The 26,797-nt window shown below is 40.7% G+C and overlaps 2 protein-coding genes across 2 annotated transcripts; both read left to right on the plus strand.

The window, feature by feature from the left end:
- The first annotated feature begins 1,903 nt into the window (after nucleotides 1-1,903).
- LOC148402019 (sodium- and chloride-dependent creatine transporter 1-like) lies at nucleotides 1,904-8,078 on the plus strand. The gene is made up of 15 exons (XM_088358267.1): nucleotides 1,904-2,045; nucleotides 2,580-2,935; nucleotides 3,414-3,695; nucleotides 3,960-4,091; nucleotides 4,168-4,456; nucleotides 4,547-4,679; nucleotides 4,782-4,916; nucleotides 5,025-5,128; nucleotides 5,282-5,406; nucleotides 5,488-5,600; nucleotides 5,928-6,068; nucleotides 6,602-6,704; nucleotides 6,768-6,868; nucleotides 6,940-7,110; nucleotides 7,254-8,078. Exons 2-15 carry the CDS (start codon nucleotides 2,644-2,646, stop codon nucleotides 7,371-7,373), a joined length of 2,241 nt encoding a protein of 746 aa, XP_088214393.1. The 5' UTR covers nucleotides 1,904-2,045; nucleotides 2,580-2,643; the 3' UTR covers nucleotides 7,374-8,078.
- A 1,628-nt stretch (nucleotides 8,079-9,706) lies between these two features.
- LOC148402020 (sodium- and chloride-dependent creatine transporter 1-like) lies at nucleotides 9,707-21,673 on the plus strand. Its single transcript, XM_088358299.1, has 14 exons — nucleotides 9,707-10,227; nucleotides 11,271-11,549; nucleotides 13,939-14,070; nucleotides 14,157-14,445; nucleotides 15,208-15,340; nucleotides 16,257-16,391; nucleotides 16,499-16,602; nucleotides 17,971-18,095; nucleotides 18,169-18,281; nucleotides 18,746-18,886; nucleotides 19,249-19,351; nucleotides 19,445-19,545; nucleotides 19,867-20,037; nucleotides 20,395-21,673. The coding sequence occupies exons 1-14, from the start codon at nucleotides 10,197-10,199 to the stop codon at nucleotides 20,521-20,523; spliced, it is 1,986 nt and encodes a 661-aa protein (XP_088214425.1). The 5' UTR covers nucleotides 9,707-10,196; the 3' UTR covers nucleotides 20,524-21,673.
- The last annotated feature ends 5,124 nt before the right edge of the window (nucleotides 21,674-26,797 follow it).

The following is a 26,797-nucleotide window of genomic DNA, read 5'->3' on the forward strand; positions in this document are numbered from 1 at the left end:
AGAGGAAAGAGGTAACAGATGAATAGGAGGGGGCCAAGAACTGAGCCTTGGGGGACCTCTACCATGAATTATATCACCCTGAGATATGATCCCACATCAATTGTGGCACTCAACACACACCTATTAGCACACATAATGGTGCTGTGTGGCGAAAACGAAACATTTTTTGATTATTTTATTTTGCAACTGTTTTAATATTGTTGCAGCTCCTGACACCACAGTGGATACAATGAATGAATACAGTTCATCAAATAACAAGTATTTTTTAGTAGTATAAATTCCTAAATATTGCTTCTTCAAATTTGATGCACTAAATAGAAACTTGTTTGTTGTTATGCTTGGTATTTCTGTTGCAAACCGTTCATTTAAAATCCTGTGCCGCACTTGTTGATTTATTTTACAGTACAATACATTTAAAATGTATAAATTTGCATTACATCTTTACGAAATACATGCTGAACTGTTATGTCCTTAACTTTCCTTTATTCGGGAAATTTTCAGTAAAAATGAAAAGAAAGGTAAGAGAAGTATTTAGAGTACATCTAGGAGTATTTGTAGTACTTTTAGGCGTCAATGATTGAACAGTAGTTTTAGGGAGTTTTCAGGTTATATGCAGAGGAAGGTGCAGGGTGGGGTGGGGTCTCCCGGACAGACACAGTTTAATTTAGAATCTGCAGCGTGCAATTTTTGAAGCACTCAGAGACTCTTCACCAATTAGTTTCTACATCCAACTATGGACAGTGGACAACGGTAAAATCTGTTCAATGCAATCTTACATTGCCACCTGCTGGAAGGCTTACAGATGTACCAAATGGAGGCTGGAAAGTGTCAAATACAGGAGAAGGTTTGAAAAGACCTTTGAATTTAAATGGTCTCAAATACATTATGAGGTCACGACATTTAAGATATCAACTCTTGATAATGCAGAGCTATGAATTTAAAGTCATTCCAGGTCATAACGTATCATGCATCATCATGAAGCTGACTGAGAAAATATCAAGTTTTTACAAAGTTATTTGGATAATAGCTGCCTATAATTAAGAATCCAAGAATCTAAATGATAAACATTCTGTTTTGATGATCAATTCAAAATATTGATGACTATAAATTAAAAATATATAATTGAAAGTATATACATATAAACACATTGAATTAGTTTTTCAAAAATTGTGTATGTGCGTACGTGTGTGCGTGCAGCTGCGCGCGCGTGTGTGCGTGAATTAATTAAATTCAGCTCAATTCGATGCACTTGCATCTTCATAAATCAATTTCAAAACCAATTTTCCGCGTCCAGAACGATTTCAGATTACCAATTCACATCAAAGGGGCAGCAATCTTAATAATAATAGTCAGAATTTTGGATACGCAACAAAATCATTAGGTCACTTATCTTGACTTAATCTGTACGGTCACACACTGATGTTGGAAGAGAAAGCTTATCTCTCTGTCTGCTCTATTTCATCCAAAACGTGTTTTATTGATTGAGGTAAGACAATCAAGTTCATCCACAACAAATTCTCTCATCCATGTTTATATATTGACTTTGTTTTGAGCAGGGATGCGCAGACAAATTGGAACACAAACATGGGAGCATGGGATTGTCCAAGATCTTTTTGACCTGCGTGAACTTGGCCCCCCCAACCTCGCAAAATTTAAGGAAAATAGTCTGATTCGTTTGTGCTTCGTTTGTGCCGGTTTGTGCAGCAAAAATCATCGTTTGTGCTGCTATGGTTTTTTAGTTATGAACGATTATTTTATAGGTCATTCAGAGTTCACCCAGCCCCCCCTTTCCCCCCAAATGGACCCAAAATGGTACCGTCCGTTTGTGCTTCGTTTGTGCTGGTTTGTGCAGCAAAAATTTTCGTTTGTGCTGCAAACCATAGCAGCACAAACGATGATTTTTGCTGCACAAATTGGAACAAACTGCCCCCTGGTGGTCTCATTGTGGTGTTGCAGGTAACATGAGCAAACCCACTTGAGCAGACTGAAACGTTTCATGAGGATTGTGGAGCATTGAATCATGATTTGTAACATTTGACCAAAAGGTATGACAATATTAACTAAAGAACAATTCAGAGAGACTGCAATGAGGAATGTACCCGCTGCAACACATCTTTAGACCGAAGAGCGATTGCATGCTGCAGCAATGTGGCTGCACTTTGTAGCCTATATTATTTATACTTAACTAATAATAATTTGTTGAGGTATTATGTTTTATGTTCATAGTTGTTTTCATTAATGATGCACATGGAGTAAACGCACTAATTGTTTTTTAGATGTTTATTGGCAAGTGTGGGCGCAGTGCGGTGACTGCATCCGCTCACCTTTGCATGTGAAACACTGTAGTCACGAAATCGTTATTTTGTTGAAAATTGTTTGGACAAATTCAGTTCAAGCTACTTTCGTATAAACCACCTTGTAAAAAAAAAAAAAAGAAAAAAAAAGTGTTTTTTCTCAACCCAACTAATCTAACCATTATGACGAATATGATGTTGAGCTGCGTCACTATACGTCCTAAAGGGCTTCTTTACGTCCTAAAGGGCTTCTTTGATGCATTGTTTTTTTGCTCTTCACCACAGCCCCAACGTAGTGGCGACACAAACAGTGACGTCTGGAGTGTCGCACGAGTGAGACTGACTGTTTATGTGTCGCCGGACACTTGCTCCGTTCGCTGAGACTCAAAACTTATCCATCCCACTCTACCTCACTGTGGCTCTGCTGTCGCTCGGGGCTATCAATGAGATTCTTCAGGCTAACCTTCAAGTGCTTCGTCGACGGCTTCTGAGTCACTCTCCACCTGGCCCGAACATTGGTGGCCTCCTTTCACCGCTTTTGACCGAGCTCTCGAGTCACATAATCAGATTGTCATCAGAGAAGTGTGTTTCAAAAGCAAAGCGGCAGCAATCAGCAAAGAACATCAGCAAGAAAATTAAAGGTAAATGTGGGTTGTTTTAAACACAGTATGATTTGATTTGTACAAGTGAATTTACTGGCGAGAATATATGACAATTCAGTTAAGAGTCTTCCAAACTACTGAGTAAAAGTAAAGGAGTATTTTAAAGGGAAAGGCAGGTCAAACATTGTCTTGAACATATGTTCTATGCACCCGACGAATCTACACACAACATTCTTTATATTCATCAAATTATGTCCTTATGCATAGAACATATTGGAACGAAAGGCTGGAGACTGTGGTCATGTGACTGCCTGGCTTCGCTTGATTGGTCAAATGGAGCAAAATGTAAAATAGAGCAAAATGTGGTACTTTTTTGTTTAAAGTTAAACGCTAGCTTGCAGGAACAATAGAATTGTTATGAAATGTTACTTGCTCTGTTTTTTATAATTCTCATGCCGATTGATGGACCAATAAAAGCGAAAATGGGATCTTTTAAAATCTATCTTTTCTCATCCAGGTAAAACTTCCCTCTGGATGGAAGCGGGAGACCTGTCTGAAGGAGAGGCTGGGGGATCAATTCATAATGCCCTTGTGCCTGTGTCTGGAGTGAGCTCAGTACGCGGTGAGGGTCGAGATACTGCTACACCCCTGAGCCAGGAGAGCGGTTCATCGGAACCAAGAGTTGCAGAGAGAGAAACCTGGACCAGACAGATGGACTTCATCATGGCCTGCGTGGGTTTTGCTGTAGGCTTGGGGAACGTGTGGCGCTTTCCTTACCTTTGCTACAAGAACGGAGGAGGTACAAACTTAAGACAATAATAAATTGTGCAAAAACAAGTCCTATTAATTCCCTCCACCTTGTGTTGAAGCACAAATTCTAGTTGAAGAACAATCCAAACTATGATGCTTGCACCCAATTCATATATGTTTTAGAATTATGACCAAACGGTTCAATCTTGGTTTCATAGAACTCGGTTTCATCTTTATACGTCACCAAAAAATAGCATTTGAAGAGGGGTGTGTAGACTTTTTGTACACTCTGCAAATGTATTTTGTGTTACAGGTGTGTTTCTCATCCCCTACTTGCTAATGGTGTTCATCGGGGGCATCCCTGTTTTCTTCCTGGAAGTTGCATTGGGCCAGTTCATGAAGCAGGGAGGGCTTTCCGCCTGGAACATCGTGCCTCTTTTCAAAGGTCAGTCAAGACAGGAAGAGTACACGGTCGCAGTCACATCCATTCTCGTCCTGATCCTGCATCTTCTTCCGACCAGGTCTGGGCTTGGCGTCTATGGTGATTGTGTTCTTCTGCAACACCTACTACATCATGATTTTGGTGTGGGGCCTCTACTTTCTCTTCCACTCTTTCACCAACCCGCTGCCGTGGGCCACCTGCGGACACACTTGGAACACCGTCCACTGCACAGTCAACTTCAGCCACAATTGCCACAACATCAGCGTGAACTCATCTGCTGCTCAAGACGTGTCCTCGAATCAGTCACTCCTGAACGACAGCTGTGTGAAGGCGGAAAGCATGCGCTCCCCAGTCATCGAGTTCTGGGAGTATGTTGTCTCTCATGATAAGTCTCTTTACTTTTGCAGAGTCCGTTTGAAAGAGTTGTCTCCCTCACGATCTTGTGTTCTTGCTCACAGGCAAAAAGTTCTCCATCTGTCTAGCGGGCTTCATGAGCCAGGGAGCATCAACTACGAGGTGGCGCTGTGCCTCCTTGCCACCTGGGTCATTGTTTACTTCTGCATATGGAAGGGAGTTAAAAGCACAGGGAAGGTACAGTTCATAAAACTGGGTGACGAGTTGTGCAGCATTTATTTTAATATTAGTTATAAAAATCCTCTTTGTTAACCCTCAATATTTGTCTTCTTCTTGCAGATTGTATATTTCACGGCTCTGTTCCCGTACGTGGTTTTGGTTATTCTTTTGGGGCATAGTGCCACCCTACCTGGAGCCTTTGATGGGATTATATACTACCTGAAACCAGATTGGTCCAAACTAGGAGAAGCACAGGTAGACTCGTATTTCTATGAACATCCGCTTATCTGTATTTGGCTGCTTAATGGCAGAGTTTTACATCCAAACCTGTCATTCAAATTTTTTTTTACACCTTTGTGGTAGGTGTGGATTGATGCTGGCACCCAGATTTTCTTCTCCTATGCCATCGGACTGGGTGCCCTGACGGCACTGGGCAGCTACAACCGCTTCAACAACAACTGTTACCAGTAAGTTTGAATGGCTCAACAAACATCGTTAGCATAAAAATAATGGTTTTAGAGATGTGAGGTTAGCATAAAAATAATGGTTTTAGAGATGCGAGGGTCCACACAATGACAGTGACGTTCCTCATTTGAAATCTGCCCTTTCTCTATTCCCAGGGATGCGTTTGTGTTGGCGCTCATTAACAGCGGAACCAGCTTCTTTGCAGGCTTTGTCGTTTTCGCTGTGTTGGGTTTCATGGCTGCAGAGCAAGGTGTGGACATCAGTAAGGTAGCTGAGAGTGGTAAGTCATACGGAATATACTTTTTATTGAATGTAGAGTTGAATATTAGTCAAGGCTGCCTTTGTTGAACTGTTTGTGTAGGACCCGGCCTGGCGTTTATAGCCTACCCAAAGGCTGTGACTTTGATGCCTCTGGCTCCATTCTGGGCAGCACTCTTTTTCTTTATGTTACTTGTACTTGGCTTGGACAGTCAGGTGAGATATGGAATCATTCATTTGGGGCGCTTCTCAGTTAATCGGGAACATTGTAGAAGAGTGTGTTTGTCCTAACTGTAAATGTGTGCTGCTAAAGCAGTTACTGTACCACCGTGATGTGTTTATGATAAGAGTATTGCCATAAGTCAAATGTTCAAGATTTAAGGAACCTGTATGAATTCTAACAACTGTATCAAAGACAAAGATTTATCAAGAAAATAAGATTCGGCAGCACAGTTCTCCATCAATAACTCATTTTCTTTTCATGTGTGCCATTTTACTCATTTTGCTCTTGCCTATTTCTCACCTCAAACATTTTCATTTCAGTTTGTTGGGGTAGAAGGTTTCGTAACCGGACTAATGGACATGCTTCCTCCTAAACCCTCCTTTGGCACTTTGCAGCGAGAGATGGTAGCCGCCATTTCCTGTTTCATCTGCATGATCATTGACTTGTCCATGATCACAGAGGTACAGTTTTCCCTTAATTGTGTGTGTGTGTGTGTGTGTGTGTGTGTGTGTGTGTGTGTGTGTAAGTGTAACATGGAGATGTGACGTTCTGTTGTTAACCTTGGTTAAAAAGGAACCTCTAATGGTCACAAGTTACCATAGCAGCGCTGTGCGCATTTTGTAGATGTATATGTAGATGTAGCTAAAGTATACATACTGTAAATATGATTTTAGCAGTCTTTTATTATTATTATAACAACTTTTTATAACATGGTACAATACTGTAAAAATGTTTTCAGAAGTCTTTCATTATAACAACTTCTATTACAAAGTACAATGCTGCAAATATGTTTTTAGAACTCTAATTGTAACAACTTTTTTCCGTGATGCAGTGAAGCCGCGATTAACGAACCGCAAAGTAGCAAGGGATCACTGTACCCCAAATCGTCATACTAATATTTCTCTATGGGTGCAGACGTTGGAATTTCAAGTTGGTTATCAATGCTTGTATTTACTCACAAATGTCAGCGTTCATTCACTGCTGTCTCTACCAGGGAGGGATGTATGTCTTCCAGTTGTTTGACTACTACTCTGCCAGTGGGATCACTCTGCTGTGGCAAGCTTTCTGGGAATGTGTGGTAATTGCGTGGGTCTATGGTAAGACACGAGCTCTCCGTTCAGTCTCTTGTTGTACCCCTGTATCTTATGACCTCTTGTTAGGCGCAGACCGTTTCATGGACGACGTGGCTCGGATGATCGGCTATCATCCCTTTCCGTACATGAAGTGGTGCTGGTCCTACATTACGCCCCTTGTCTGCATAGTAAGTTCTAATTTGTATGTTTTCACATTTCATGTCTGCTGGTAGCAACATTAATCGAAGTGTGCTTCTAGGGAGTGTTTCTATTTCATTTGATAAACTATCAGCGCCTAACCTACAACAAGTTGTACGTATACCCGTGGTGGGGTGAATTGTTGGGCTGGACATTGGCCCTTTCCTCCATGCTTTGCATCCCACTCACTGTTGTGTACAAACTGCTGCGTGCCAACGGATCATTTCGGGAGGTCAGTTTGTCTGTTTTGTATTTTACATACCTCAAACCCTTCAAAATAGGCCTTGGATCTTTAGTCTTTTCCTATGATTTCTTTTGAACACTCATTTGAGAGCCGTATATAACTGGCCACTCACTATCCGTTTGTGTTTGCAGCGATGGAAACGCCTCATAACCCCACGATGGGGCAGACATCACCTGGAGTATCTTATCGCGGAGAACGAAAGCATGCCGCTGCGGAAAGGATCCAACAACGTTCGTATCTCAGAAGCGTAATGCGATACACAAATACCGATGAAGTAGCAACCAGAGGTGGGCACTTGACCAAATTCTGCCGCTCCGTCCATCCTTATACAATCGTCCCTCCGTCCCTGTCCCCTCTCATCATTTGAAGGGCTTCTATCACTGGTCCATCCCTCCCTCCATCATCGGTCCGAGAAAAAACAAATATCATGGTAAAACATGATGATGAACCCAACTTGATTAAAATGGTGGATTGCAGTAATATATCACAATATATATCACTCAAAAAAGTCAATTATATTTCTGTCAATGCTATCTGATAAATAGGAAATAAAGAAATAGTCTCCTTTTGTCACCTCCTGCATGGAGAAACCAACTTTTTTTCTTTTTAACATTCATATTCGGCCCAAACGTACGGCTTACACACGCGAGACAAAGTGGAAACGAAAATGCCTCATGATATCTTTGCAAACTCCCACGTTAGTATGCCGAAACGGTCCGTTAGACAATGAGTTTATTTGGCGCTTAAACAATTACAGGGACAGGTGAAAACCCACTTCTATCGGTCCTCTTTTTATATTAACTTTTTCATCCCGGAATGCCCACCTCTGACCCCAACATGACATGTCGCTACTATCTTGTAATGTAAAGTAAATGTAAGCTTAAATCTCTGAAAGGATGGAATGAGCACTTCATTCATCTCTAAATTCATCATTGCAAATAAAAACAAAAACATTGTGTGACTCAGTGTTATTTGACCCGGAGTCTCTCAACATTTAAATGTAGTTCATATTCAGGTTAAGGTAAAAAATTTGGTTACTAAAACATTCCTAATAATGTATGTAGAGTTTCTCCCGTATACATGGCCTTTGAAAAGAAGAAAAAAGAAGAGAAATGGCCACAACCAACCACTGGTCTTCTCCTTTCTCTGTAGAAATGGCAGGCAATATAAAAATGTGCGTTTAGGTGGGTGCCATCAAACATTAATTGCATATATTCTGTCGGCTGATTACATTGTATGATAATTAGTGATTAAGCAGTTTAGAAGATGAAAACATACCGTATTTTTTAACCTTTTGACCTGTTAATCACTTTAAATTGGTTTTGATGATGCAGCCAAAGATTGGCCAACATTAAACGTCGCAGTAAAATATAAAGACATGTTTAATTTATCACAAGTTTAATAAACCACTAAGAAAAGATTTACATTCACTGGTTTGTGTTCACCCCACTAGTATATACACACATTGTCTTGTGAAAGTGAACATTGTCAACATTATGCTGGGTCCCTGAAGAAGTAAGCTCAAGATATCAGCAGGACACTTATTAAGCAGGTATCTGTTGCTTCTGAAGAAATCGCTCTAGAATATCTAACAAATATATTTATGAAATGTTATTTATGTTAAGCTCCTGAAGGGTTTACCACATTCACGGGTACATTTTGTAAGCACACGTGTGTATTTAAAACAAAAAAAAAGCTCGTCATCTTGTCAAGAATAATATATGTTTAGCACATTTAATGTATCATTTTATGATATTTATTTGAGATTTATTTATTGACTCGTTTTTAGACTGATTTATTGATGTTGCACTGCCACTGTCTCTTGATGAAATGAAAGTGAAAATGTTTATTACTACCCAATTGGCCTTGTTTATTTTTTACACGAGGCCCGCATTCATACACTTTGTCCACTAGATGTCAGCTGCTGCTTCTGCTTGTGAAAACTGTCAAGGACCATTGAATGCTGCAGTGACTGTAATACACTGGTATCGAACTCCAGACCTGCAGAATGCATGTTTAGATACTTCTCCAACACACTCGATTCCAATGATCAGCTCATCAGCAAGTGCCGCAGGCGTCTGATAACGATCCCCCAATCATTTGAATTGGGTGTTGGAGGAGGGAAGCATCTGAAACATGCAGGATAGAGGCCCTCGAGGACCGGAGTTTGACAGCCGTGTTGTAATGAATGGTTGGTGGTCAGCAGGACCTTGGTGCACATTACTTAACCTGCTGTTAAGACACTGAAGCAAGGCAATAGTCCATCAATCTTAGAGCTATCTAAGTATCGGTAAAAGTAGAATGTCTAGCTGGAGGTGGGCAGCGCGGTTTTGCACCTGCAGCTTGATGCGTCGCAACATGGCAGCCGCCATGAAGATGCAATTTGAAAGCCTGCTTAATTTGCGTGCACTTGGAGTGACGTATGCAGTGCTATCAAGCCATCCATCCACGGGACTGTCATTGTACCGTGGCGGTTCTGATGATGATGATGATGATGATGCAGTGTAGGTGCGCGCTCTCATCAGCCAATCACGTCTCAGCAGTGCGGGAGGGGGTGGAGGGGTGACGACAATGTCTGGAACTTCACTTGTTCTCTCATCATCAGACCAGAAGGTCCACCACCGACTCCTGAATCGTCTTTTGGAACAACTCGTTGGAAAATATTTTCTTCTTTTTAAAACGCACCCTTTCACTCTAAAGTGCCGGATTTTTTTCGTCTAACTGTCTTCTATGAGAGTCTTCAGGCTTACCTTCAAGTGCTTCGTCGACTGCTTCTGAGTCTCCTGCGTCCCGCGGCGCTTGCTGACATTTTTTTAAAAATCATCTCTTGGCTGTGCTGAAGCGTTCAAACGTGTGAAAAAAACCTGACTTTTTAATAATATTGTTAATTGTATTTTTTTTTTTTATATATATATTTCAAAGGTGAAATAAACTGATCAAATCAAAGAGGGTGCTAAACATATCTGCCTCTCTTGGCAAGTTTACCCTCCCTGGTTTAAAAACCAGCAGCCAGCTCTCGTCCCCCCTCCCCAATTTAAATTCCATATCCATTTTTTCTGGAACAGTTCAACAATATGTCAGCAGAAGTGGAAGAAAGTAATCGAGGTGAGTATGTTGCATCATTGTTATCATATATCCTAGGATCGAGTGACAGCTTTAACATAGTGCAAAGTGCATCCTCAGCACCAGCATTTGATGTTCACGACAGCGCTCAACATTTATCGGCACAACCCAAAATTTTAGATCAGTTCAAAGGAAATCTCAAATACTACAGCCTTCTGGAATTTGGTGACTTTGACACGTAGTCCAGATCCAAACCTTTTCAAACTTTGTCACTCAAACATATTCCAATTTGATTGGGTTATGGCTGTGAAATGGAAAGTTCTCGGTTCAAACCTGGGTTCAGGCCTTTCTATGTTTTGCATACGCTTGCGCGGGTGTTCTCCACATAGTCCATCTTTTTCCTACACTCCAAAAACTTACACGTCAGGTTGAATGAAGTCTGTCAAATGTCCATAAGTAATGCTTGTGCCCTGATTAACTGCTCAGCTAAAAAAAGCTTCAACTCACCCGTGATCTGAATAGGATAAGGTTGAAAATGAATGGAATGAGCTCCAAACAAAATTTAAGTAGGGAAGTAAAAAGAAGAGATAATGTGGTTGCATATCAGGTGTTCTGGTAAGCCTTTCCTATTTTTGTTTCGGGCAGAAGCTTGGGCGTTTTGTGCTGTCACTGAGTAATATATGGAACAGTTCATAATTCTCTCCACCATGTGTATGATCCCGCTTAAAGTGGAAGAAACTGCCCGAAAGCAGGCACTTTAAATGGTGACAGTCATTTAGGGGGCTTGTATTTGTTTTGCGGAATCCCTGAGATGTTCTTGGCAACTCCATTACCCCCCTCCCCTCAAGGGAAAAATTGCCAGTGGTGGCAGGTGCGTGCAGACTCCCATCGATTTGAGTTTTGGAATGTGATTAATATTGAACACCGTCAAATCCTATAGGTGTAAAAAGTTTGGACATTTTTTCTTATGGTCTAAAAACCCTGACGTTTTCTAAGGTGTGTAGACTTTACATCACTATATGTGGTTCATGTTACTCAGGATGAAGACTATTAAGTTAACAATCTTCCCGTCTTTTCCCTTCTAGGTGAAATCAGCCTCACTCAGTTGGAGGCTGGGGAGATATCAGAAGGTGAGGGTGGGGGATCAACTTACCCCCTGGTGTTGGTGCCCGGACGCGCCGACGGTGGAGGAGCTGGTCCTCCACAGATCCAGGACGGAACAGTTGCTGCGGCTGATGTGGTTCCAGCGGTGGAAAGAGAAACCTGGACCAGACAGATGGACTTCATCATGTCCTGCGTGGGTCTTTCTGTCGGCTTGGGCAACGTGTGGCGCTTCCCTTACCTTTGCTACAAGAACGGAGGAGGTGAGTTTCCGCTAGCCCTTATGTACTTTGTCGTATGATGTGTACAAAAACATGTTTGCATTGGCAAACAGGGGCAAAGTTGGGGCTTTTTTGTCATGAATCATTTACAGTATTAAACAAGAAATCAAAGTTTAAAAGAATGAAAGTGTTTAAAATGGACCTTCCATGCTTGATTATGAAGCAGAAGATCCAGCCATACGTTTTCTATAGCCAATAGCACGTACAGCTGAAATCAAAAGTCTGCACACCCCTATTAGATAATTTCCCCCAAAAATTCCACTATTAATGTAACTTGTACAATTGAATCAATTTCTTTATCTATTTGATAACAGAAATACAAATTAATAACTGAGATAATGTGGTTGCACTAAATTGCACATGCCCAATTACCTGGGATGTGGCTGTGTTCAGAATTAACCAATCACATTTCTCCACCTCATTAATTGGGAGTCAGCATAACCAGTCACTATTTTAAGAACCTTTACTTAACCCCAAATAAAGTTCAGATGTAGAAGTAGGCTTTTCCTGACATTTTTTTTTTGCATTCCTGTAGAAACCTTAAGGTTTTGTGCCAACGCTGCCTGCTATTTAGAACCAGAACTTTAAGTAATTTATCTTAGCCCATTTTTTAAATCACAAATCTTCACAATCAAACAGGGGTGTCTCGACTTTGTATATCTGCTGTACAAACAGATCTTGTTTTTATCACCGATGGAGAAAAGATGTAAACTGATCATGTAAGGTTATCGAAGTGAATCGATAACAATGATAATTTGAGGTATTTGTAATAATTTCAACAAGTGCCCGTTAAAGGAAAAGTCAACGTAAGTGCATGACACAGAGCTCAAGTTTGTTATGATCCCATGATGACATGCCGTTGTAATATGTTAATGTTTGGCTGGTCATGTAATATTTGCTGTAAGTTTAAAGCAAGAGTTGTGTCATGGACGTCTGCCAATGCCTGTTGTTGGCAGAAAGGTCCCATATCCTGCAAACAGGTCAAGGTCATGCCATATTGTCACGTTGTCACAGGGACAGGTTTTATTAATGAGCCTATTTACAATCTGATTCGATAAAGACGTTGTCAGTTGTAAAATGTTGTCACCTGACAGCTATAAATGAAAGCAAAAGTAGACCAACAAATTAATGTTGCGTGGTTGCGAGCACGTTTTTTAAGGTTGTGTTAAACTTATGTATAATCATATCAATATAATATCTAGTAGTGGAGTGATCGTGTGGTTGGTGGCGAAGAATGTGCAGGCAAACTGCATGAACTTGTTTTCTTCGAAGTGTTGTGGACAGGATGTGCCATCGGCCCACACAGGGAGTACCGGACGAGAACACCTCAAGGTCGGTGTGAAACAAGAACAACATCACATTCAGGTGGTCGGGCTTCGCGGGGAAAACCCAACCGCAATAACACCTAGACGGGGAGGAGATGGCCATCGACCAATCATCACACAATGTTTTGCATGTTTTAATACTCATATTGTGTTTCTTTAAAACTGGGCTACCCGGAAGAATGTGTCGTCTTTTGGTGGTCACAAAAACGCACAAGTTTTAGTGTGAGGGACCCCCGGGACCCAGGCCTGTATTAGTTCGCTTTGTCAGGAATAAACAATTGGTAAATTTGGTCTGATTGATCAACTGGTCTTCTCTTTGACAGAACGAACTCGCAAAATTGTTAGGTGTGCCAGTGTGTGGATTGGGACATAGCAACTCATGTGTTAAGTGTTGATCGCAATTTGGAGTCAGATCAATAACTACAATCCGTAGCCTAACACTCATCAGTATTTGTTTTCCCTTGTGCTGACAGCATTGGACACTTAAAGCGGATAACTGATTTTATTTTTTAAACAACAGGTACCATTGTTTGGTCTCATTCAAACTATCTCAATTCTGGTGGTAACAGGCGAGAAATGTTGATTAACATAACAATTAACCAATTTGTAGCATTCAAATAAATACCTGTATCTGATTTTGTAAGAAATGTGATTTATACTTGAAATGTGATTAATACATCTCTCATACAGGAATGACATTACAATACATACGAGGACTCTTAAGCTCAATTAGTAAATTGTATTTCTGACAGGGATACTGTTCGTTTGTAACGTAAGCCCACCTTTCACTGCTTTTCACTAGACGCAGTATAACGTTTCAGTGATTTTTAATTACCTGGTCTATTATATCAGCCGATACTAGGACTTTCAAAATGATCATAATCGGCGGGAATTTCACCGATTAAACTCTCTCTCTTGAATCCGTAAATGCTGTTCAGTAGGTTTGGGCGGGAAGTCAAGTACATGAGATTGAATGTTATTCTGTCCGACCTTGTCCGGGTCCTAGATTCAACGTGACAAGCAAGCTGTGTTGTTTTCTGTTGCAGGTGTGTTCCTCATCCCCTACTTGCTGATCGTGTTCATCGGGGGTATCCCTGTCTTCTTCCTAGAAATCTCTTTAGGGCAGTACATGAAACATGGAGGGCTCTCCGCCTGGAACATAGCGCCTCTTTTCAAAGGTTACCGCTCAGTGCCTTTCAAGAAGAGAACGCAGTTGACGTCACTTCATTCATTCATGTCCCGATCTGCATCTTCTCCCGACCAGGTTTGGGCTTGGCCTCGATGGTGATTGTGTTCTTCTGCAACACTTACTACATCATAATTCCGGTGTGGAGCCTCTACTTTCTCTTCCACTCTTTTACCAACCCGCTGCCGTGGGCCACCTGCGGACACACTTGGAACACCGTCCACTGCACAGTCAACTTCAGCCACAATTGCCACAACATCAGCGTGAACTCATCTGCTGCTCAAGACGTGTCCTCGAATCAGTCACTCCTGAACGACAGCTGCGTGGAGATGGAAGGCATGCGCTCCCCTGTCATTGAGTTCTGGGAGTATGTATATTTTATCTTCCCATCGTAGTAAAGTATTACATTATATTGGATACACATGTTGCCAAATGCCTTGTTTCTTGTATTGGTCTTTGCCAAAACGGGTATGCTTTTCAACTTTATAGCAATCATTTTATTCTATAATGCACAAAGCAAGGCTCATTAACGTTTGCGTGGAAAATCTTAAGAGCACCGATATGTATAAAATGTTTCTTAAAAAAAAAAATAACAACGATGTAAATTGAATGCACCAATAATCTTATTGACTTATCAGCAGGGTGGACATTGTAGGCTAATGTTAACATTTATTAGTGTACCTAATGGTGATTCAATTACCAACATAATTCAGTCAGCGATCTGGCTGTTTAAAAATCTAGTTTTAAAAAAATGAATTTTGAATTTGTGGAAGGTTTTTATATTAATTGATATTTTGCTATGACAGAGTGGACATGTTGAGCTTGATAGTGTCTAACTGCACACATTACATGATGAAAATGTTAAAACAAAGCTATATTCTTCAAATACCCAATGGAAGTCGAAACTTGATTGAAGATGAAATGCTGCTCGTAAAGTCACATCGGAGATTTCTTTGACCCCACAATGACAGGGTGGACACAATTTCAATTACATGTTGAAATCACCTATTGACCCACGTTTCTTAAAAATGTGTCCATAGAGTACTTAGTGTGTCGTTCTAGCTTTACAAGCCTTCACGACTGATCTGAATTTGCCCAGATGTGATGACGCTTGTGTTGTCATTCACAGACGCAAGGTTCTTCGCCTGTCCAGTGGCATTGATGAACCTGGCGACATCAGCTACCAGATGGTGCTGTGTCTCCTCGTCACCTGGGTCATTGTTTACTTCTGCATGTGGAAGGGAATCAAATCTACAGGCAAGGTAGGGTTCCTCTTGATTTACAAATCACTAATTACAAGCATAGATGAATTATTATGTGTTTAGAGCCAGTCTCTTTACACTACCATAGTTATAGGCTATGATTGTGTGGTTACCTGAACCCCAAAAAATGGTGGCATTTCGCCAAATCAGATTTGGTGTAGTGAGAGGATCAGTGTCTAGACTGAAACCCATAAGAGCTCGCATTCTTCTACTTGTTATGCGGTTGCTTTTTAATCATCTAAATGTGCGCTTCAACTATACTTCAGTCAGACATTAAATGTATAGTAATCCCCCCTCCATCATGCGGGTTACAATACGGACTACCCCAGTAAGAAATGACACCTGCAATATGGAGATACTCTGTTCAAATATGCACATTTGATAGCATTGACAGCACTTTTACTTGAACACACATGATCTATTGCGAATGAGAGGAAGAGTAATGAACAACACTAAAATACAAACAATATTTTTATTAAAAAACGCGAGATGAATCCACAATGGACTGGGACCGACCGCAAAGTGTGACCCGCGACTTCGTGGTGGTGGGGGGATTGCTGTATAAATACACTGATCCTTTATGGTACGCTATTTACACATCTACACCGAGGACCTAATGGGCTTAAAACTTGAGTATTTACAAAGCAGGTAATTGCTTAATCAAAGTGATAAAAACATACTTTGGTGCAGTTACTTTTGACCATAACAAATAGACCACATTGATAAGCACTAGGCTGTTTCTAGCCAATGCATTTTTTAATGCACTTCATTTAATGTAACAAGTTTGAATGTTTACTGTTAATTTTCACTATGTGAGTACTTCTGACATAGTATGTATTTCAGTTAAACTTCACCTACCTACCGAAATCCAACACATATCTCCTGTTCATCTTCTGTATTTTCCTCCTTCCTCTAGATTGTGTACTTCACAGCACTGTTCCCGTACGTGATTCTGGTTGTTCTTTTGGCCCATGGTGTCACACTACCTGGAGCCTTAGATGGGATTATATACTACCTGAAACCAGATTGGTCCAAACTAGGAGAAGCACAGGTAGACTCGTATTTCTATGAACATCCGCTTATCTGTATTTGGCTGCTTAATGGCTGAATTTTACATCCAAACCTGTCATTCCAATTTTTTTTGCACCTTTGTGGTAGGTGTGGATTGATGCTGGCACCCAGATTTTCTTCTCCTATGCCATCGGACTGGGTGCCCTGACGGCACTGGGCAGCTACAACCGCTTCAACAACAACTGTTACCAGTAAGTAACACTGTGCTCTGAAAATAACTCAACATATTGCAAACATCAGCGATACTTGCTTTCTGTGACCTTTGACCTGAGTATGCCATATATAAATACTGTATCTATACATATTTACATTTATATCACGAGGCACTAAACTTGCTGCCCGACCAAAAATCCCTGCATGTTCTACAAATTAAAGTGACAGAAACATAAGCTTGTTAGCACTAGGCTAACTTTGGCCTGAAGCTAGCCAGCAGCGCATTAGCGCCACGAGTTATACGGAAATTTTAATCTTAACATTGAGGCTATCACAAGCTGATGGTCGAGTGATTTTGTTGTAACTTAGCTTTGAACAACATTGGTTAACAGTCAGTGAGTGTGCATTTTGAATGTGTGTAGTAAGCAGACCACAGTAGCTCTAACCTGGTGAATGGGCGGCCCTCTGGCATCTTCTCAGCTTTGACCTTAATTGGTAGCTTGCGGTATTAGCTTAGCTCTGCTTCTCAAACAGTCTTAGATTAGCTCAGGAAAAAGTCTACAGTAAATTTAGCTGTTGTAAATCCATGTCTGGGTTTTGTGCCGCTACAGTGAAATATTATGAATGTGTCATGTGCAAAGGTTCTCAGGCTCTCAAATTGAAACAGTAGGTTGAGAGTTTAATGACTAATTGACCGATAGCAAGCATAGTGTGCGTGTGTTTGGTGCAACACGTTTACGTGGCTGTTAAGTGCTGTCTTAATTGTTTAGTTCATGGTAAGTGTGGTTAGAGAGGACCTTTAATTGGCGTGGTGTAGATATGCACTGCTTTGTTAACCCCGTCGTTCCGATGCTCAATTGTTTCGATCACGCATGTGCATTAGGATACCCCCGAGTGTTCTCAGATATGCTTGGACATGCTTCTGCTGGATGAGTGAGGCTCATAGCTGCTGCAATTTATTAATGATCAACATCAATTAATATCATTCTTTTCGTATGATTCGTCTTGACTCATTGCTTGTACATTAAGAAATTCAGTTCAGAGTGATAACTTCCAAATAGGGAGAGTATCTGGTTTCATAGTTTCCATATTTGTACAAGCATGATTCATCCTGTGAGGGGACATGTTTGGATCAACCAAGTAGCCATGAGATCTTTCACCCTATCTCCCCTCAGACCTTGAGCCAAACTGGCTGTTGCCATATTTGCTGTGGATCACAATGAGGACAACAGCAGCTTGTCGAGATATATTTATCTTGCTCTTTATCCCCCATTTATCATCCCAGCCCAGCTTTTCTCTTGCCAATATTCCTTGTGTCCTGCTTGTCCTGTTTCAACATATTAGGAAGCCACTTGTAATCCTATGTTTTGTGTTTGTCTGCTGTGTTTTTATGAACTTTTTTCCAGGGATGCGTTTGTGCTGGCACTCATTAACAGCGGAACCAGCTTCTTTGCAGGCTTTGTCGTCTTCTCCGTGTTGGGTTTCATGGCTGCAGAGCAAGGTGTGGACATCAGTAAGGTAGCTGAGAGCGGTAAGTAGACCAAAGATGCTGAAAAAGACTACGCCAAAATGCCTTTTACACCAAATTGCTTGTTTATGTGTAGGGCCTGGCCTGGCGTTTATTGCCTACCCCAAGGCTGTGACTTTGATGCCCGTGGCACCACTGTGGGCAGCACTCTTCTTTATCATGTTACTTGTACTTGGCTTGGGCAGTCAGGTAAGATAGTCTTATCATAAAAAAAAAAAGACCTCTTCCGTTCTTATTTTTGTGCTCCACTTGTCCAATTTCAGCTTTGCATTTCTGTGCAATGTGTTGGTTATGTGCCTGTCTGTGCCTACATCAATTGTCATTTGTCAGTGATCTTCTGTCATTCCACTGTCCATTCATGCTCTCTCGTTGGCTGTTCTTTGCCTGGTTTCTTGTCTGTGAAGAATGGCTCATGTGACACGAGCTACTACAGCTGTTACCCATTCAAGTTATTTTGGAGGTTGTCCCTCATGATAAGTTGAAACGCTCTTGCAAAGATGATACCTCAAGATCTGTAGATAATAATACCTGTGCAAATGAGTTTTGGACTTGAGTTGAAACAGTACAATGACCAAGCCATAAGTTCAGTCTGACTTGTGTTTCAATGTGACTCTCATCTACTTCCCTGCTGTCATTTGACTTTATTTTTCAAGGTTTTCGGAGTAGACGGTCTAATAACCGGAGTCATGGACATGCTTCCACCCAAGTCGGCCCTTGCCTCCTTGCGTCGAGAGGTGGTGGCAGCCATCTGCTGCGTCATCTGCTTTGTCATTGATATGTCCATGGTCACAGAGGTACATCACTCAACCTTGTTAACCAGTTAGGACAATTGTACTCATTGGGACAAAAGGCTGGGCGGGCATATCAGTACCAAAGTCCAGTTTGGTTCCTGTTGGCAAGATCATTGATTTATACTTAGCAACCAAAGTACAGATAGGTGTCATATGAAAACTGATATGGGTCATTTTTACCCACAAATATGAAGCCATTTGTTCTCAAAGATGTTTTGAGGATGTTTTTTTCCACACACATCAATGAGCGCAATAAACCATTTCGAGCATGACTAAGCAGCCGGAATGCTAAAATTAGGTCGTGTATAAAATATTAACTGCGAATTTTTAATGTTAACTATGCTTGTGTTGTTTGTTCCTGCCAGGGAGGGATGTATGTCTTCCAGTTGTTTGACTACAACTCAGCCAGTGGCATCACTCTGCTGTGGCAGGCTTTCTGGGAATGTGTGGTGATTGCGTGGGTCTATGGTAAGATACAAACTATCTGTTGACAGCGTGTCTTGATTAAATACGTATCAAGGCCAGTAGAGTTTCACAATGTTTTTTGGAACCTCTTGTCAGGAGCAGACCGTTTCATGGATGATGTGGCCCGTATGATCGGCTATCAGCCCCTTCCCTACATGAAGTGGTGCTGGTCTTACATTACACCCCTTGTCTGTATGGTAAGTGATCATTTTATCGTGTTTTCTGTGGCGGAACTAGAGAAGGGGGGGTCTCGGAGGCACTGCCCCCCTCTGGAATATGCCTGGTGCCGATTATTAACTTTGGGGTATTTTCCATTTTATTTCAAATTACTTTTTCACATTTCCACCAATCTCCGAAAATGAAGATGAACTGAATCTTCATCAGCATTTTCTGAAGAATTTTTGGGGTTTGTATTTTTTTTTCTTGCTGTCCACTCTAGAAAAATATCCTAGCTCCGCCAGTGATTGTCATATTTGGTGTGCCCGCTGGTAGCTGGTGACATTGAAATGTGCTTCCAGGTAGTGTTCCTGTTCCACGTGGTTAACTACAAGCCCCTAACCTACAACACTGTGTACACATACCCATGGTGGGGTGAGATGCTTGGCTGGGCTTTGGCCCTTTCCTCCATGCTTTGTATCCCACTCACTGTTGTCTACAAGCTGCTGCGCAGCAAAGGATCACTGCGGGAGGTCAGTACGTTTGACTGCATGTTGGGACAAGTTTTCTTGTGTTTTTCCTCCTTGTAATTTTCCAAAATCAGGAAGAATGCGTCACCATAGATAGTGCTGTTTGTTAAAAGTCGTTTGGATGACGCTTCAGACAGCAATGTTGTGTGTGATACAAAGTTGCTTGTCTCAGTGCTGGAGTGCAACAATTCCAAATGAATGTCTTTATCAAACACTTATGTATCAAAGTCTCTTTCTAGGCCACCTGACAGACACAAGCCTAACTGGTCTTTCAAACTCGGTTATTTGTGATGTCCGTTCAAACCTGGCCTTGGAAAACTGAATCTAATCCATTTGCTTTTATTTCATTTCATCATGCAGCGCTGGCAGAACCTGACCACCCCTATTTGGGGCAAACATCACCTGAAGTACCTCGCCCCAGAAAGCGCGGCCAAACTGCTTTCCCCTGCAGGATTTAACAATGACCATCTCTTCGAAAGTGCCGTATGAGTCAAAAACCCAGAGAGCTCAACGTCACCGTCATCCTTTGTACATTAGTTCCCGTAAATTAGTTCCCCTAATATGAATAAAACTTAAAGCTGGAAAATTGTTAGAATATCTAGGCCCCACATAGACCTACTGTTAGATTGGAAAATAAGTGATATACACACCTCCGGTTATAACAACATGTCTTTTCCACTCTTCCCTGCTCCTTGACTCTTCCTCTGCTCACCAGCGCTCTCTTTCTCTGCTTCTTGTGCTGTCTTGTCTCCCGTGTGTCCCTTGTGCTTTGTCATGTAACATGGGAAAATGGGAAGAGATGGGGCAAAAAGTGAATATAGATTGCTCCCAGGAATAAATTGGCAATGTTGAAATTCAAAATTTTAGAAGTAGATGGTGCAAATTTTGTATTGAGAATTATTAAATAAATTGGCAATGTTGAAATTCCAAATTTGTCCACACGATAACGCCAAACTACTACATGAGACCAAAAGATGGCCAGGACAGTCTGAACTAGCAGAAATAGAGAAACAGAATAACACGGGGTTGGTTGTGAGTCACGCACGGAAGCACAAATGTGGTTTTTATTTTCTTTTCTTTGCTTGGCTAAAATATATTCTGTAACAGATTTAAGCAATATTGTCACTCAATTGGATTAAGGTGCCCGCCACCAGGTGAATGGTGGTGTGTTACAAAAGATGTTTGAAAAGAATGATAAAAATGTTGTTTTTACTTTTTATTTTATTCTCTTTGCTTGGCTAAAATATATTTTGTAACAGCTTTAAGCTCATGCGGGCGGGCGGGTCCTATCGAGGCCAACCCATTTCCTAAATTAGGATTTTAGAAATGAGATCGAACTGATCACTCGACTTTATTTCCACCAAAACAAATAACAGCCAAATGGTATCTACCTATTCCTTCTTTTCTGATCTATGTTTTACAATCAAAGTACTCCGGGATTGAGTGATTTTATTTGCATGGGTATCAGTTTGCCAGTTCTCGTCGCTTGCCCTTGATGCCTCGTTCCACTTCCCTTTTCCCTCAATAAACCCTGGTCCAAGCTGCACTTGGTCGTCCTGCTCCATTTCCACTCCGATTCGTGACATTTGTAATCCTATTTCATGTTTCTTCAATAAAAGTGTTTTATATACTCATTTAATTCGTTGTGCGCCAATTTGTACAATATATGCAATCGATTGTTTGGGAGCGGTTTGACAATTTTGAAGGATTAAATTGCCTTCATAATTATTTCAGGTACGAGAGCACCTCGTTAAATATTTAATTCGTTCAAATATTTGTTTCAATTGATTAAAATAACGAAGGTGTTTAAATCAGATTGGATTATTGTAGAATTGACAGTAATTTAATTCTTGGTTGGGCGCAGGCCCGTTCCTATTTTGTCGGGCCGCGTCAAAAACTAGACTGGACAATTTTGAAGGATTAAATTGCCTTCATAATTATTTGAGGTACGAGAGCACCTCGTTAAATATTTAATTCGTTCAAATATTTGGTTCACTTGATTAAAATAACGAAGGTGTTTAAATCAGATTATTTGGATTGGGGTAAAATTAAAAGGAATTTAATTATCTGTTGGCCTTGGGTCCGTTCCTATTTCGGTCGGGCCTCGTCGGAAGCAACATGGGACAATTTTGAGGGATTAATTTGCCTTCAAAATCAATTGCAGGGTAATAATAATTCGTGCAAATTAATTCGATTGGTATTGAGAGAAATATTATTTTTAACAAACAATCGAGTGGGTTGAAGCATTCCAACGGTTGAGTGTTAATATTTTAACAAATTAAGGATTCGAAGCGTTAAATTCTTTCTCAAAAACTATTATTGTCATGCTTATACTAATTCGATGAGTCTTCGAATAAAGAAAAATAGGCTCGCTATCTCAGCGACAAAGTAGAACAGACCCATATTAATAGTTACTTCGGCTAAACTAGTGCAAGGGTGCGCTCGACAAACGAATCCCTGAGGTCTTAACAAAGACATCTAAAAATATCCGTAACATAATACGAGCTTCAAACATACAGAAGGGAGCCATCAATTATGGCGGGGTCAATTCGACGACTTGCCTCAAATTAGTGACTTGGTTCGTGCGTCGGTTGATTTGAGAAGGATTGGCGTCATAAGGAAATTAGATTGATTCCAGTAGAATTAATTTAACTCGAGTGGTTAGATACGGACGAATCCTTTCACCCCGGCTCTACGGACCCGTTACCGGGGAGCCGGTGACACTTTGAGAAAAAGTGTGCGTTTGACAGCTTGCACTTAAGCGCTCTCTGTCAGGGTTCCAGCAACTTCGATACGGTCGAATCACCATGTGAATATGAAATGAAAATATTTGTGAAACCTCACATCTGCTGCTAAAATGCAACACTTGGAGATGTGTGTGTGTGTGTGTGTGTGTGTGTGTGTGTGTGTGTGTGTGTGTGTGTGTGCGCGCGCGCACATTTACATAACTGTTTTTGAAAAAGATATGCACATGTTCAACAATCGCCCTTCCACATATACGCCCGCAATAAGAGAAATTATAATATAATATACGATGAACAAGCGATGAACAAGCGAACAATGCAATTAAGATTTTGGCTGTAAACTCTTTTGTTGATGCCATATGATCAAACGCTGATAAATTTGTTTCCTTCACTCTGCCATGTTTTTTTGGCCATTTTCTATTGCGCTTATTGTACTTAGGGTCAAAGTGAGTTGAAGCTTTTGCCATGGTTGACTACACTCTGCATCTGCTGATGTAGGTCATGTACACATTTTAAGTATGCTTCATGCAGAGATGCACTGGGACCTAAATTTGGCCTAAGAATACTCCCTAGTTATGTTTGTATTATTGCCCATGTTTTATGTGACGCGGAAGGGCATTCAACATGCACCCAAACATATTCGTCAATCTATCCCATAACGCAGTTTTATTTATGCAACACTGACAGTCTAGTTTTCTGCAGTATTGAACATAGAGATTATTTTCACCATTTCTCAATAAAAATATATCAACTGCAAATTAGATTTAGACATGGCACTTAAAACCATCTTTTATTTTCAATATGTAGCATGTTTGATTTTGTTTGCCAACAATGTGTAGTTACTCAGATATTCATGTTTCAAATTGTGTTAAATTCTTTGGAGCATTTTGATTTTTTTTTTAATTTAATTTCAGTTTTTAAGACAATTATTAACTGTGTGTACTGTGTAACAACAATACATTGTTTAAGTAATTGTAGTGTCTGCTGTCTGGTACCAACAAAGTAAACAATTTAGTGTGTTCTCATCGTGTAGGTCAATGTATGGAGCAGCCACAATGACCTTTCTCAAGAATTTTTAATATCAATAACGTTCATGGTTCCATGTTATTGATCTTATAGTGTGCATGTTTCCTTGCTTAAATGGAATTAAGTCCTTTGGGATAGTCACATTGTCTCGTGTTGGAAAATTGTTCAGTTACTTGCTGCAGTGACAATTAAGTTATTAGTTGATTCATTTGCATATCAGGTAGATACAATTATTATTTTTATTTACTACTAGAAATGAAGCAAAATATTTGTTCAGGTACTTTCACACAGTCAAAATCCGACATATGTTGACAATAAAGAGCCAGCACACATTGTGCAAACGCTGAATGAGGAAGACATGTTGCGTGTACGATCCAGACACTTTTTTTTTAGGAGGGGACACGCACACAGGCATGCACGTACACACACAATTATAAATGAATACATTTTCTTTTTAACATCATCTGGATATTTACACAAAGCATCCACATTCATTGCTTGTCACATTACATTGTAAACGTAATAACACCTGCTTCAGTTGAATTTACGAATGAGTTTCATTTTTTGTTGTTGCCAAAAATGCCAGATAGACAGGTGGACAGATTGACAGACAGACATACTACATTCTATGTAATGACAAATCACCCCCACAGTGCCTCAGAGATGAATGTGCCATGAAAGATGATCATAAATCATCGAATTTAATTGGTCTGACGATTAATACACATGAACTCCTACTAAAAATAAAATCAAAACAAACAGCGTCACAGTAGAGGACTGATTAACACATCCCCCTTGCAGTGCAGAAGTTCTTGGTTTCTACTCAAGATGGCATGTTTCATGCAAATGAGCTATAGTTGCACAAACAAAGAGTGAAGCTGACTGTGCAGTCTGTGCGTGGAATGACTCATGTTTCAGTCTGATTAGATGTAGAGAGATGCAGTGCTGCAATCAGCCTATTCTATTAAAGTGGTACCTTGAATTTGCGGCATTAGCACGGAATAAGGTCTAGTGAGTCATGGGATGCTCATTAAGACTCAAGTCACAAAATGAAAGATATTAGATTTTATTATGATGTTATATAACAATTTTCTGTTGGTGCTCAAGGAAGCAGATGTTGGCCAGAACACTGGGCCATAGTAATTCTGTTGTCAAGATCTGTCACAGTTCATTTCCTTGTTTTAGTGTCGTGGTTTCGGCTCGCCCCTCCCCTCCTGTGTTACCTCAATCAATGTAATCACAGTCACCTCCCTCTTGTTACCTGTCTTGTATTTAAGTCCTGTCTGCATGTCACTCCCTGTCGGATTGTTTGCGTCCGATGTCGTTCTTGTGTCTTTTCGTTCGTGTCTTTGCCGGTTCTGTTTTGGTTAACCAGTCTGTCAGTCGGTCCGTTAAGTTCCGTCAGTTTGCCGGTTCTGTTAGGTTTGTTCCCCTTATCCTCTCTTCCAACTCCCTTTCCCTTCAATAAATCCTGGTTCAAGCTGCAGTTGGTCGCCCGGCTCCACTCATTCCTGACACTTGTATCGTGTGCGAATAGTACTGGACCACCTATGACACCTCTCATCTTGTGCTAATGTTGGCGCTCATGTTATTGAGTGCGGGAGTGTTGACTTGACTCGGTATTTCAAGACCTCCGGAGATGATTGGAAGGAACAGTGTGCGTGTGTCCAAGATTCAAACATTTGCAAACCATCGCTCTGGAATTTCTTTTACATCTTTTTCCTCTTTTCAACAAGGCTCGTCAGCCAGTTGATAAGAAGACAGTGAGAATAGCAGAAGCTGGAAGACTGCCTGGCCTCATGTCAGCCCCTGCTCCAGCCAGTCGGAGGTCTGCATCGAGCTCTCGCCGGTAGGTCTGCAACAGACAAAAGGTTACCGATGCAGGTCTTAATGAGCTCACATTTATACAAAATTCTTACATTCATATTTTAATTGTGTTGTACTTGGGGAAACTTCAGGGCTCCAATATATTCATAGTCATATATGTATATGTAAATATTTTTTTATTTTCAGATATTTTCATTTTAAAAACATCGCCATGACAACATTTGCCAGGTGTGAATACTGTACAAAAGACATTTCTGGCAACCAAAACATTATTTTAATGCATTATTCACCTATTCATTAATATTACAAGAATGAACAACCTTTAATTAAATGTGTTTCATGAGCCAGTCACCCACAAAACTGACTCAGCCCTCTCTCAGTTTTCTTCTATTGAGTCAGCAGTTTGTCTAACTTGATATGTTTCTCATATGTTTCTGTTTCTCATTGTGTCAGCTGTGGCTTAGATAATGTGATGACAAGTTTAAAATCTGCCTGGTGGTCAGACACCTCGCACTTGCTGACCAGCAAAAAGTAAAAGTTTGTTTATGATTGTTTTTCCTTCAGCCATTGCTTAAAATATTAGGAAAAAAAGAAATGCATACAAAGAACAAAACAATTTGATGTTTTGCATTCACATTTAACTATTGGGATTAAGTTGAAAATGAGAAGAAATGATTCCATTCAAATGAACTAGTTCACACACAGTTTTGCATCTACATTTTAGGGTGTTTTCACACTTGGTCCCTTTTCAGCCCTCTAAACGAACTCAGATCGATGACTCAGCATTTTTTTTGTGCATATGTGAACACGCCAATCGTACTCAGACCCCTTTAAAACGAACCGTACTGAGACCACCTCGTCTCAGTACGGTTCGCTAAAAAGTCAACTGTACGGTTCACCTAATCTGTGCATTGTGAACACAAAGCGCACTGGGTTCACTTCGCCTTTTTGCACTGTATTGTAACCTCCTTGGCTTGCCGTAGATTGGTCACGTGACTGCAGGCGCAAAAACAAAACTAGAGAACAGAGAATCCAAATTATGGCAGTAGCAACTCGTGGTCGTGACCGTGGTTCTAATAGTAAACGTAGAGAAGCATGTGCCGTTCAAAGTTCTGCCACGGCACCTGGACGTGGCATAGTTTGGGGAGAAGACGAAACGGAATGTC

Source organism: Syngnathus floridae, chromosome 2, assembly GCF_059516105.1.
Source record: "Syngnathus floridae isolate MCC-2025c chromosome 2, RoL_Sflo_1.0, whole genome shotgun sequence".
Taxonomy (NCBI): Eukaryota; Metazoa; Chordata; class Actinopteri; order Syngnathiformes; family Syngnathidae; genus Syngnathus; species Syngnathus floridae.

Excerpts from the sequence above, each read along its gene's own strand:
- LOC148402019 (XM_088358267.1), top strand. The coding sequence starts at position 2,644 with ATGTGTCGCCGGACACTTGCTCCGTTCGCTGAGACTCAAAACTTATCC. Across the intron at positions 4,092-4,167 it reads CATCGTGCCTCTTTTCAAAG|GTCTGGGCTTGGCGTCTATG; the intron begins GTCAGTCAAGAC and ends TCTTCCGACCAG. Across the intron at positions 6,705-6,767 it reads GGTAATTGCGTGGGTCTATG|GCGCAGACCGTTTCATGGAC; the intron begins GTAAGACACGAG and ends ACCTCTTGTTAG.
- LOC148402020 (XM_088358299.1), top strand. The coding sequence starts at position 10,197 with ATGTCAGCAGAAGTGGAAGAAAGTAATCGAG. Across the intron at positions 16,392-16,498 it reads CCAAACTAGGAGAAGCACAG|GTGTGGATTGATGCTGGCAC; the intron begins GTAGACTCGTAT and ends CCTTTGTGGTAG. Across the intron at positions 18,887-19,248 it reads ATATGTCCATGGTCACAGAG|GGAGGGATGTATGTCTTCCA; the intron begins GTACATCACTCA and ends TGTTCCTGCCAG.